Source organism: Nuphar pumila, chromosome 16, assembly GCF_984573655.1.
Source record: "Nuphar pumila chromosome 16, dmNupPumi1.hap1.1, whole genome shotgun sequence".
Classification (NCBI taxonomy): Eukaryota; Viridiplantae; Streptophyta; class Magnoliopsida; order Nymphaeales; family Nymphaeaceae; genus Nuphar; species Nuphar pumila.
Genome location: NC_143264.1, coordinates 37,715,135 through 37,727,395, shown reverse-complemented (window position 1 = coordinate 37,727,395; position 12,261 = coordinate 37,715,135). Strand labels below are relative to the sequence as shown.

Here is a 12,261-nt window from a genome sequence, read left to right as displayed (position 1 = left end):
CTCTTTCTTTCTTTGTCTTTTACATAGTTGGCAAACCCGACGAGTCGACTCGGGAATCACTCGTGTCGACCCGGATTGGACCCCAACTTGATCGATTCAGGACTGCCGATCCAACCCATTAAATAAATTTTTTTGTTATATATTTTATTATTTTTATTCATAATTCTTATATAAAGTCACTTCTTATGAAGAATCTAATATTGTTCAATGAAAAAGTTAATAATCATGCGTAATTATATGTTTTTGTAACTTAATTATTGACATGTTAGCTTGAAGTTTAGTTATTTCCATGTCTTATTCATGTGCTTACACTATAAAATATATTCCTTGCTCGTCTGAGTCACCGAGTCAACCAACAGACTTGGTGACCCAGTAGGGGTCAGGTCCGAGTCACGAGTTTGCCAACTATGGTCTCCTACTGGAAAATAACCCTTTTTCGGTCATGATCCCTTACTTTTCTTTGGCTGGAAAAGTGCCCCTGTTGGCCCATTTCCAGCTAGGGCCTTTGTGTTTCCACTTTTGGCTAGAAAAGGGCCCATTGGCTGGCCTTTTGCCCATGGTCTCTCTCTCTCTCTGTAATACCCGTGATTTTTATCAGATAAATAAACTTAGATTTTAAGTCATTAAGGTGATATAAGAATATTTTATTGTTTTAATTTTTATTCGTACTTGGATCTTAGATATCGATTCACGAACATCGAAATGGATATTTAGTAGTTGTTAAGTGAAATGGATTTGTATCTCTGGTATTGGATCCTCATTATGAGGATCAAATTTGATTTTGGATCCAAGATGAATGAAGCGGACCAACGAAGTTTAAATTAAACTTTTTGTGAAGAATTTGCTATAGCAGATCCATATCAATTAGGGTCCATATATATGTATAATATCATATACATATATTTGAAAAAGGAATAATAATAATAATAGTAATAGTAATATAATAATAATCATATATTATATATGATTTTAATGTGTGGATCCATAGTTGGATCCATATGGATCCAACATGCGGATCCACACTGCAAGAGAACTGCGGATCCACCTTGCTACTGGATCACGGGTCTCGGACCCGGATCCAGGCCGCGCCCCGTGTAAAGAGGTATGCACAAAGAAAAAAAAAATGAACGACAGTGTGGCTCGATAAAACTGCGTTAGGGCTCATTTCTGAACCCTAACGCAGCAAGCGAAAGGAGCTGGGGGAAAGGGAAGTGCCGCCGCCGCTGGTGAGGGTAACAACCCTCTCTTTTCGGGCACCCTCCTACAAAAGGGGGTCCCTGAGTCTCTACCTCCCACTCTCCTCTCCTCTCCCTCTCTCTCTCTCGGTCTTCCTCAACTCCCTCCCGTTTCCCTGTTGTCTCTCTCGCTCCGTCGCCCATGCCCTATCGCTTTGTTTCTTCCCTCGGTCTCTCTGTCCCTCTCGACCCGAGCTCGGCAGTGGAGCATTCGTCATTGGCCGACCCTCTTCTCGCGACAGCAGTCTCCGATCGTCGGAAAAGCGCCGGAAGAGGTAGGAATTTTCTGTGTTCTCCTTGTTGGGTATGTCATGGGTTGAGACTATAGTGTGGGTTGTCCGAAAAACCCCAAATCAATAGGTAGTGAGTTTCTCAGGCTTGATTCGTTCATGAGAATCGAACAAATTGCTCCTTAGTTTTTTCATGAACATCTATATTTGAATCATCTTTACTTGTTTTCTCTTGATGACTGAACATCGTAATCATCTGTATTTGTTTTCTCTAAGTGACTGAATGTGATTCATAGTATGTAAATAAGTTAGATTATCGATCAATGGAAAATCTACTTGGCAATCAAATGTTATCACTGTTTGCGCTGATGGGACTGAACAGAAAGTTGTTTGTTTCTTGTCATCAATGTTAATCTATGTTGTTGTTTCATCATATGATTATGAAATTTAGTTTGATTAGCCCTGTATGTGATATCAGTGATCTTTAATAAATGAAATCTATAGGTTCATAACAGCATGTGTAGGGATTAGGAGTCACCATGCTTATTTTGTGGGATCGTTAAATTTATTTGGAAATGGATTGAAACAATTGATGTCTCTGAATGTACATACCTGGTTGAGGCTTTATGATCCGTGTGCGTGCGTAGTGAATATTCTCATATATTTGAAATTTCTGTTATGCGTAATCTGTTGCGGGAAAAATCCCGGAAACATGTATAAATGAGAATCTAGTTGGATTTATATTAAGTTGAAATTCAAGTTGACATTTACCTGCATATTCAATTGATATGCAAATTCCTAATTAGATGCCTATAGGTTGATGTTCGGTTCCATATTTTGTGGGGTTCTGATGCAGTTTTTCGAAGAATTTGAGGGGTTGGAATGAAATGAAAATTATTTGCTAGTAGTGTGGTTTAGTTGAAGAATGTTTGTTGTGCGGATGTTTTACGATATGATTGGTTATGTTTGTTTTATAGGTCATTCACCGAGGTGATTCAATTGGGTGGGAACTCATATAGATTATTTTTGAACAACTTAAAATTGTCAAACATTCAAAAGTTGTAATATATGTTTGTGTATGGCTTGCAATTAGATGGAGGCCCATGTTTATGCTAGGATTTCAACCTTGTGCATGGGCCTGGCTTTCAACTTCCTTTAACAATATGTATTATGTGAGGGGATATTTTACTTGGAAATTAAGTCCCTTTTGCTCCTCTGCTGAAGTATAGTGAAAGCTCCTGGAAGACTTTCCTTTAACAATATATATTATGTGAGGAAATATTTAACTTGGAAATTAAATCCCCTTTGCTCCTCTCCTAAACTATATGAAAGCTCTTTGGAAACGTCCATGAGAAATACTTTCAAGTGAGGGTAATCTAAAGCTATTGAAGCCTTTCAATTAGCATAATGCATGTTGTTTAGGAGTGGCTGAAGTTGGATTTATCAAGAAATAATCTGAGCATGAAAGAAAGGAGGATTGCTTGCAAGGATCTTTTAAGTTGGCTCTTCTCTTAAGGCCTTTGGAGGATAAAGTTGTTGCTACATGACATCTGAAGGTTGTTTGTGGTTCAAACTACTGTCAATTGGTGAGGGAGGTGTAAGGAAACTTTATAGTTATTGCATAATGGCATCCTAGAGGAGTTGAACTGGTGCCTTTTTGGACCTTTGGCAACCCAAGTTGTGCAATATTACTGGGTCAACATAGATATTTCTAGATGCAGAAGTAATCTGATCTGCTCCGTGGAAGTAGAGTATCAATGTTTCCTAATGAAGGGGACCATCATTTAGGTGGCAGGCATTTTCCAAGGCAAGCGAGGATGGTGACTTGGCTTGAAATGAGTTGCTATTTCCGATCAATTACTGCAAATATGCATCTTTTCTGGAGGATCTTTATTGCATAATATTGTATCTTGTGATTCACATGTATGTGATCTTTTTGTAGTTATTGTATTTTGTTGTCATGGATGAACCATGGTTTCCACTATAACAACTGTCTGTTGAAATGTCATGTATACTCAACATGATGTATAATCCATGCAATATACTTGGGCTTGAACCCCAAGCATGGATTCATGCTGAGCTGGAGTTCATGCTTTTAATGAGCTGAGCTTGAACATCAACATCAACATTAAAACTTGATACATGCTTGTTGGGTCAACATCAAATTGGCTAGTCTAGGTTCTATTTGGCTGGACTCATGCACTGGCCCACTCAGAAGCAAAGACTATATAACTATGTGTGTGTTGTGTAGTGAAATTTTAAAGGAAGAGCTATGACAAGAGGCTATAATTAAGACAGAACACATTATGGTGTCAAAGGTGCAATAATATGGGGTGATTAGGCTCTATTGTGTGGCTAAATGGTGTATTTGGACAAAGAAATGACTGACATGATCACAGATGGATTAAGAAAAGTAAGACATATAGTGGTCTAATGAGAGATTTATTGCTAATTATCTAGCTAAAGGTACATATGCGCAAGACCATCTTAGGAATTACAATGTCGGAGGTGCAAACTCTAAGGTATTAATGAGTTTCTGCAATCAAATGTGTATGTTAAGGTGGATTTCTAAAACAACAAATAAGGATGGGGTCATGATTAAGTGTATTGAGCTGGCTTAGAAAAGACTGCTGTTCAAGAAGGTTTTGGCATGTTTAAAACTTGCACTACCACCAATATGTGAGGGTGACATGATAAAAACTAAAAGGGAGATGGTGAACATGACATTAATGGTTGTGCGACAACTAAGGTTTTAGATTAAAGCATTGTAATTCATTAGGAGGTCACTTCGTCTTAGTTCCCACCTATGTCACCTGGGTACGGGTGTGGGTACGGATACAGAGGGTACGACATGACAATTCCAAACAATGTGGGTACGGGGACACAGCTATATATATATATATTAAATATCACATAAATACAAAATAAACTGAATATAATCTAAATGTATATGCTATATATTGAAAATATAATTATAAATTGAATACAAACTTGTATGTACAGAGGGTAAAATGGTGTCCAGGTGTCGACACGGGGACACGCGTGTCGACACGGGTATGGAGGGCAAAATGGAGTGTTCATGTGACATAGGTTTCCACCATGTTTTCACTTGAATTGATGCAAAAACTAGGTCAGCTTTATCATTTTCATATAGCAAATCAAGTGAATGGCTCTTGTTTTTTTGGTGCAGAAGTTGGATTAGATTTTGCCTAGGCTATTGGGGTCTGGTCTGTTTTCCAAGTTCCATGTGAAATTAGAAATATTCTGAATCTATGCGTTGTATAATGTATACTGTACTAATATGCACAGTGGGATGACAATAACTATCTTGTACATGTACTCAACATTACTTGATTGAATGTAGATACTAGATACTGTTAAACTGACCAGAAAATACTTTTAAAAATTGTAGGCCATGTCAGTTAAAACAACATATGCCTTTCTCCAGTATAAAATGATTGTATATCCATTCATATCCATTTTCTTGTTTGGAAATTCTTTACATATTTCCTAATGGATTTTTTTCCACATTTATGCTGCTCTTGGATCATTAGATGTCTCAAGATATGGAAAAAATTGACCTTTTGTGGAACCCTAGATTGCCTGATTTCTCATCTTCTACATCGAAAGAGAAAAATCACAATGTAGGCCATACATCATCCCTTTGGATGCCTGATAAGATGCTTTTAGATGGACTCTTTGTTCCTCCTAGAGACCCCAAAAAGATGAATAAATTGCAGAGGAAGCAACTAAAGGATACTGCCGGTAAGAAGTGGTATGTAGTCTTAACCCTAGTTTTATTTTTTTTTATGATTTACAACAATGGCATACTGGATTCAATTGCATCCTTTCTGTATAGGTTTGACATAGCTGCCCCAACCATCACTCCCGAATTAAAGAAGGATCTTGAAATACTTAAGGTTTGTTCTTTCAGTTCTCATTTATTTATTTTCTTCTATTCAATTATTTTTTATCTTCTACTTTCTTGTCCTTATGTTTGTGGATTTCTGTTTGTTGAGTCAATAGTAAAGGGAATTCTAAAAAATTTTGCCCTCCATTCTTTTATGAAGAAAATCCAGTGGAAAATTTTTGGTTTCTTGAACACTTGTCTCAAATTTGTATCATTAATTTCAGTTTCTGTTGTAACTAACCTGAAGTAGGATAACAATGGTTTTAAGTTGTTTAGCTTATGTTTTTTGGAGGATTTTAAGTTGCTAGTTGAGTAGTGTGGTACCTTTTCATAGTTTCATATAACTGTATGTAATCTGATATTTATTCCTTTTCTATATTGTCTATTAGGAATTTTCTTTTTGTTGGATTGGTTTTTATTTTGCATTTTGGGAGATAAATGTGTTCTTGACTTTGTCGATGATGGAATTTTGTAAGCTGACTTGTAGAATGATGAAATTGCCACCAAGTGCCTTTCACTTCAAATATTATTTAGTTCTTGAGACACATTACTGTGGAGTGTGGATTTTCTCATTCTGGGTCATCTTTCAGGAGTTCAGTTAAGTCTTTCTCTGCAACATGTAGGCAAGAGTTTTTGTTCATTCAAGTCCTACTTTCTCAAGTTGTAGCATGCTATATGGCAATCATTAGGGCCTTTTGTTTAGCTAATTAACCTATTAAAAGTTTAACTTTAATTGGTTCCTCGTAATGAACCTACATGCGTCATGATTGTGCTGGCTCTGCCATCTAGTCTTGCTTTAGACGAGATGTGCAGCTTGCATATACTTGTCTTGATCTGGGCATAATTTAACCAAACATGTTCTGATTTTGGAAACAGGTACACTGTCAAAGTGACACATCAACATTATGCATCTACTTTAAGAGTGCATCACATGACCTTTTTAAGTTTAATTGCAACCAACACTGTATTTGACGTTTCTTCTTTATGTATATATTTTAGTGGAGCCGATGTTCCGTTAATATGACTATCAAGTTTGAGGTATCTGATGCAAGGGACCATTATCCCCTTCCATACAAAGAAGTTAGAAGGCATTAGTTATTTCCCAACCATGGAAAAAGTCCGATTAGGCTGCTTAGTGCAGAAATTGATGGGGAGGGATCCATCTTTAATGAGAAAAGAGTTGTTTTTTACAAAATTAAACAAGATTAACACAAAATGCTTCTGGCTGTTGGGATCAAGTAAAAATCAACCTAAATATTACAAAATTTGCAAAAGTTACCATTGATTATGGAATAAACTGCATCTCAAAAGGTGGTAATCTCTTTCTGTCATGTTCCAATCAACATTGATGTACTATGGGACATTACACAATCAAATACTTAAAGCTTTAAAGATGCCTGCCCAATGTCTTACTAAGCATCTTAGGAAAGTACTTGATGTTTTAGGAAGATCTTATTGATGTATTTATGTATGGGTATAGTTTTCATAGTGGTTTTCTTGTGTGTGTTATTACATCCCAGGGTTACTACTTGCTTTTGCTCTTTTATTTCTCTTCTTAATGCTTCATTTTTCGGAATAAAAAGATAGAAAATGTTGCATGTCTATGTTATATAGGTGCAGTGCGACCGGAGTTACCGGAAGCTTCTTCGATAGGTGGGAAGCTCGCTTCCCGGAAACTCGCTTCGAAAGCGTGATACTCGTCGCTTCCGAAACTTGATGAGAACCTCGATTCCCCCACGCTTCTCCTATGCTTTTCACACACTTCATCTATTCTTCTTATATGTTCTCTTACTCAACTTTTCATGTTTTTTATGTGTTTTCTCAAACTCTTCTCACTCACTTCCATGTGCTTTCTCTAAATTGGTAGTAGTCATCATTTTTAGATTTTTCTAAAAATGTATTTTTTACACTAAAAATTCATGAAATTTAATATTAGTCACTTTTATATTAGTTTTTATTTGTGTTTCATTTTGATTCCCATTCAATTCTTATATTTCTTTTTTTTATTCCTCGATTCTCGCTTCCTATACATTTTAAAATGCATCGCTTCTCGCTTCTGCTTCCCGTATCGTTTCCCGCTTCCGCTTCCTAGTCTGGCAACCTTGAGTGCGACACCACAATTTCAAAAACATGTATGTATGTATTGGTTACACTCATGTTAAGGAACCCCCAGCTGTAACTCATAGTAGCAAGTTGTTTTGCCCAATTCAGTGTTGTGAAAAGCGTTGAGGCGTAGAAAGGCACTCCACCAAAAATCGAGGCGAGGCGTAAAGCGTAAGCCTCAATTTTTTTTTGAAAACTTAAAAAAAAATATGAAAAAATATCTAAAAATACAAATAAATAAAGAAATGCTTTATTGGTGAAATAACAACCAATAAGAAATAGAAAATCTCAAATAAGTACTAAAAAAACATGACATTAACATATAAAAGTAACTAAAAACTGATTACATAATTGGAAAATATATGAGATTAACCAATAAAAGTTAAAATATACTAAGAAACTGATTACATAACTGAAATAACTGAAAAACATATGAGATTAACCTACAAAAGTTAAAATATATGAGAATATTCTAAAAAATATGAGATTAACATATAAAAGTAAGTTACTTTTATATGTTACTTTAAGTAACATATAAAAACTGATTACATAACTGAAAAATATGAGATTAACCAACAAAAGTTAAAATATACTAAGAAACTGATTACATAACTGAAATAACAAGAAAATATATGAGATTAACCTACAAAAATCTTGTTGATTATGTCTTAGAAATCTTATTTATTTATTTATTTTGCGCCTCACGCCTCAGGACAGAGGGCCGTGCCTCAAGGCGAGATGCACCTTTTGCACCTCAAGGTGCGTTTTTGATAACACTGGTCTAAATCTAACCCTATGGATGTGTTCAACATGGTCCAAATAGTAGAAATAGACTCCTAGACCTTCATATTTCAGTTTGCGTTACTCGTTTAAGGCAACTTCTAAAGTTATCATGAAGCTCAACCTTTGAAGTTTGCTTGTGTGCAGACAACATGCACAAATTATGCAACTGCAAAAAGCACCATGACAACTTACTGATTTTTTAGAAACAACACCTTGTGTACATGGAAAACCCGAAAATTGTTATGAACTAAAGATGAGAGCAATTCAAAACAAGGTGATAACAATTGATTCAATAGAAGAATCAAAGGCACAACAACTGATACTGCATCAACTAAATACCTTGATGTCATCATGGACAACCGCCCTGGAATGCTGAAAACAAAACTCTCAGGCCAACCCTCCATTCTTGAGGGCTAGTCTGATTTGAAGTGGGTGGGATTGATAGCAGCTTGGTGCCACGTCGTGATTTTCTTTTATTGTTGTATTTTCTGTTTAGGGCAGGTTTGGATATCTCTTTCATTAAGAACTTATGAATATGATGATCCAAGTGGGTGTATGGGGTATTAGGGGCAAGGTTGTCCGTTACGTATCATTATTATATAGAAAAATGTTACGATATTCATTCATATCGCGATATGAATGCGTATCGTATGATATAGGGTGTACCGTACGATACAGGCTCAACGCACTTAAAAAGACCGAATACTATTTTTTTCTTTTTTGGGTTTCAAAGACCTCTTGAAGGCCGACTCCCTCATTTGTGTAAAGGCCATTAGAGAGGTATCCACACACCCTAGGACTCGTGAGAGCTATTTGAGGGCCGATCCATGTGCAAGGGAGTGGGTTAAGGTAAACAAACTCTATTCTTTGCTTTTTATTGAACTTTTCTTGGGGAAGATGGCATCAAATGATTCGGCATGGCAATGGGGCCCTCGAATAATGAGTGAAAACTGGTTGAAAATCGCTTGCAACTATTGCCGTACTATTATTTCGAGTGGTATCTCTTGGTTGAAGCATCATTTAGCTGACACATCTTAATGTTGTGGCCTTCACATCAAGAAAATTATTGGATACCGTGAAATGACAATGTTAACAATTACTTAATGGTTTGAGAGAAAAAAGACAAGCAAAAGAGATGAGTGAGGCAAAAATGGGGTAGGTGGAGCCCTGGAAGGACGAAGATGAATTCCCTACTTCTGATCCTACAACCCCTAGCGTAGCATCAAAAGTAGGAAGTTCTGCAGCGAAAGGGGAAATGTGTGGTTGGGTCTGGGTTACTTGAAGCGCCATAGGACATGCGAAAACACGTTTTCCTGAAGCGCATTTTGGAAGTGCGAAACATGGCGCTTTCGAAACGTGCTGGGAAGCACCAAAAAGATTTGGGAAGCGTGCTTCCCCCTCGCTTCCCCTTCTTTTTTCATTTTTTTTGTGTTTTTATTTTTATTTATTTTTATTTTTTTTCTCTTTTTTCGCTTCCCCCTCGCTTCTTAGGTCGCTTTCGGTTCGCTTTCTAGGTCGTCCCACACTTCCCGACTTCCTAAAATTTTGGAAGTGCTTCGGTTCTTGCTTCCGCTTCCCGAATCACTTTCTGCTCTTGCTTCTCTGACTGACAACTCTTGGTTGGGTCAAGGAGTAGAAGAAGATGAAGATGAAGAACAAGAAGAAGATAATGATTATTGATGGTATACTTTTAAAAACTTGGTTATTATTCTAATTTGTAACTGTTAAGTATTCATAAATTTGTTTTTTTTGTTTTTTGATAAATCTTGGGACATGTTCTTAATTGAAGATATTACTATTTTGCATTGTTCTTGTAAGATTTGATGATTGATGATGTGTTATGTAGCTCATAGAGACACAAATGCTTCACATGTGTTTTTATGGTTGCATTTTGTGCATTTCATCATTGTTTTGTGTGTTATGATTTTTTAGAATTTTTGCTATTTTTTTAACTTTTTACAATTTTTTTAGAATTTTTAAGTTTTTTTTTTCAAAATTTACAATTTTTATGATACATTACATATCTTATTTTGGGCCCGAACGACACAGATTACTATATGATATATACAACCTTGATTAGGGGTTACTAGGAGGGATATAATAGTCTTTTAGGGTCAATAAGGGCGGCGTGGGCATTATTTAAAGTGTGAGGGACAAGGAAGTTCTTCCTTCAGACTCGACGTCCTACCATGGGCAATGTGGTCATTTTACTTGGCTCGTCCCCTAGGGGCATTGTTGTCATTGTGTCTGAGGAGACAATCTCTCTCAGGGTTCCTCCCAAGATGGAACATTCAGGAGGATGGGAAGTCTATAAATACCTATGTAAGGCAATGTATAAGATGCCATTCTGAATTCAATTTCAATTGAGAATTTCTCAAATTGGCCTACTAAATATTATAATAGGATTGACTCTTCTTTTTTTGAAGCAGGGCTATCTGACCTCTTTGATATTTGAGGCCACAACCTAGGGCTTCAAATGAAAAAAAATATAACGCTTATATTTCACATGCTGTGGGCCTCCTATGAAACATGGCACATGCATGTGCCTCATGCTGAGGGCCTCCAATAAAAAAAATATAGAGAAATATGACCCTCCAATGAAATATGCGTAGGGCCTCAACTTCTCTTGAACCGTCCTTGATTGGAAGAGTTTGGCTCTCTTGGGTTTCCAAAGGAGATTCCTTCCTTCCATTCCCCTTTCCAAATTCATGAACCTCTCTCTCTCTGACGCCTCTCTCTCTCTCTTTCACCTCAATTTTATGAGGGTTGAAAATTTGGTACGTTATAGGCTGTTGATTTTTCAACCCTTGCAAAATCTTACATACACGGTGGAATAACATGATTGAAGAATCGATTTCTACTAACCCAACCATCTAGATCACATTTGGAGGGTCAAATATGCAAACAACATTGAAAAATAAAGGATTTTTCATTTTCCATTTCAAACTAGGGGTTCCTTACCCACAAGTGTAGTCAATATATATACTATGTCACATGGGTATGGGTACAAGTACATGTACAACATGCTTAGTTGTTAAAAGAGGCACCTAGGCGAAGCCCCACCACCGCCTGAGCCACTAGGCTTGGGTGATTGGTGTAATGAAATATGCGGAAGCACGAAAAACACTAGCCACTAAGGACTTCCAAGATCATAATCATAAGTGCACATGCGCAGGTCCACTATGGGACAATACAAAGATCAATAAGGCAAAAAGAAAAATACACAAGAATGTAAAATATAAGCCTTTATTGATCAAATGCTTAGTACAAGCCTAAGAAAAATAAGAGGGGGTCGACCCTATTTATACACAAAAGGCCCTTTTTAGGGGAGACCACATGGGAGCTCCAAAGAGCTGTTGGGAGCTCATAAATATGACCGTTGAGCAGCTCCCAAGAGCTCTTTGGTCAAAGACCAAAGAGCCTAGGCCTTTTTAGTCAAGGACAAAAAAAGAAAAATAAAAAATAAGAAAAGGAAAAAGGGCTACATGCAGTCTGTAAATATTATTTTATTACAAAATAAAGACCAAAATACCCTTGATTCGAAAAGCAAATTACATGGCATAAATAGTGTATATATACACACTATCTGTGAAAATATCTCAAAAAATGAGATAAAGTGTGCGATGAGCACAACACCACCAATGTGCACAAAAGCACAAGAACACTTAGAACAAATGTACACAAAGGTACAATAAAGAAACTCAAATGCACAAAGGCATACAAAATATAAAGAATTTTATTGAGAGGATTGGAGAAAAAAAGCTCCAAGAAGTGAAGTTTACAAAGGGGGAACTCCCCTATTTATAAGAGGGAAAAGGAGCCTTGGAGGGGCTCCACTAGCTGTTGGAGCCCCTCCAACGGTTAGAATTCTAACCGTTGGAGAGGCTCAACAGCTAGTGTTGAGCCCTCCAAGGTTGACTTTGAGTCAACAAAGAAATAAAGAAGAAAAAGACAAAAAAGGGAAAAGAAAAAAGTAAAGAAGAAAAGTAAAAAAGGAAAA

At 36.7% G+C, this 12,261-nt stretch overlaps 1 protein-coding gene across 1 annotated transcript in view; it reads left to right on the top strand.

Moving 5' to 3' along the window:
- Positions 1-1,387: 1,387 nt before the first annotated feature.
- Positions 1,388-12,261, top strand: part of LOC149813184 (rRNA-processing protein fcf2-like) — a 34,841-nt gene continuing 23,967 nt past the window's right edge. Inside the window, exons 1-3 of the mRNA XM_089991255.1 lie at positions 1,388-1,510; positions 5,020-5,240; positions 5,325-5,385. Of these exons, the coding sequence (XP_089847381.1) occupies positions 5,020-5,240; positions 5,325-5,385 (282 nt within the window). The 5' untranslated portion in view covers positions 1,388-1,510. The remainder of the gene's footprint in view (positions 1,511-5,019; positions 5,241-5,324; positions 5,386-12,261) is intronic.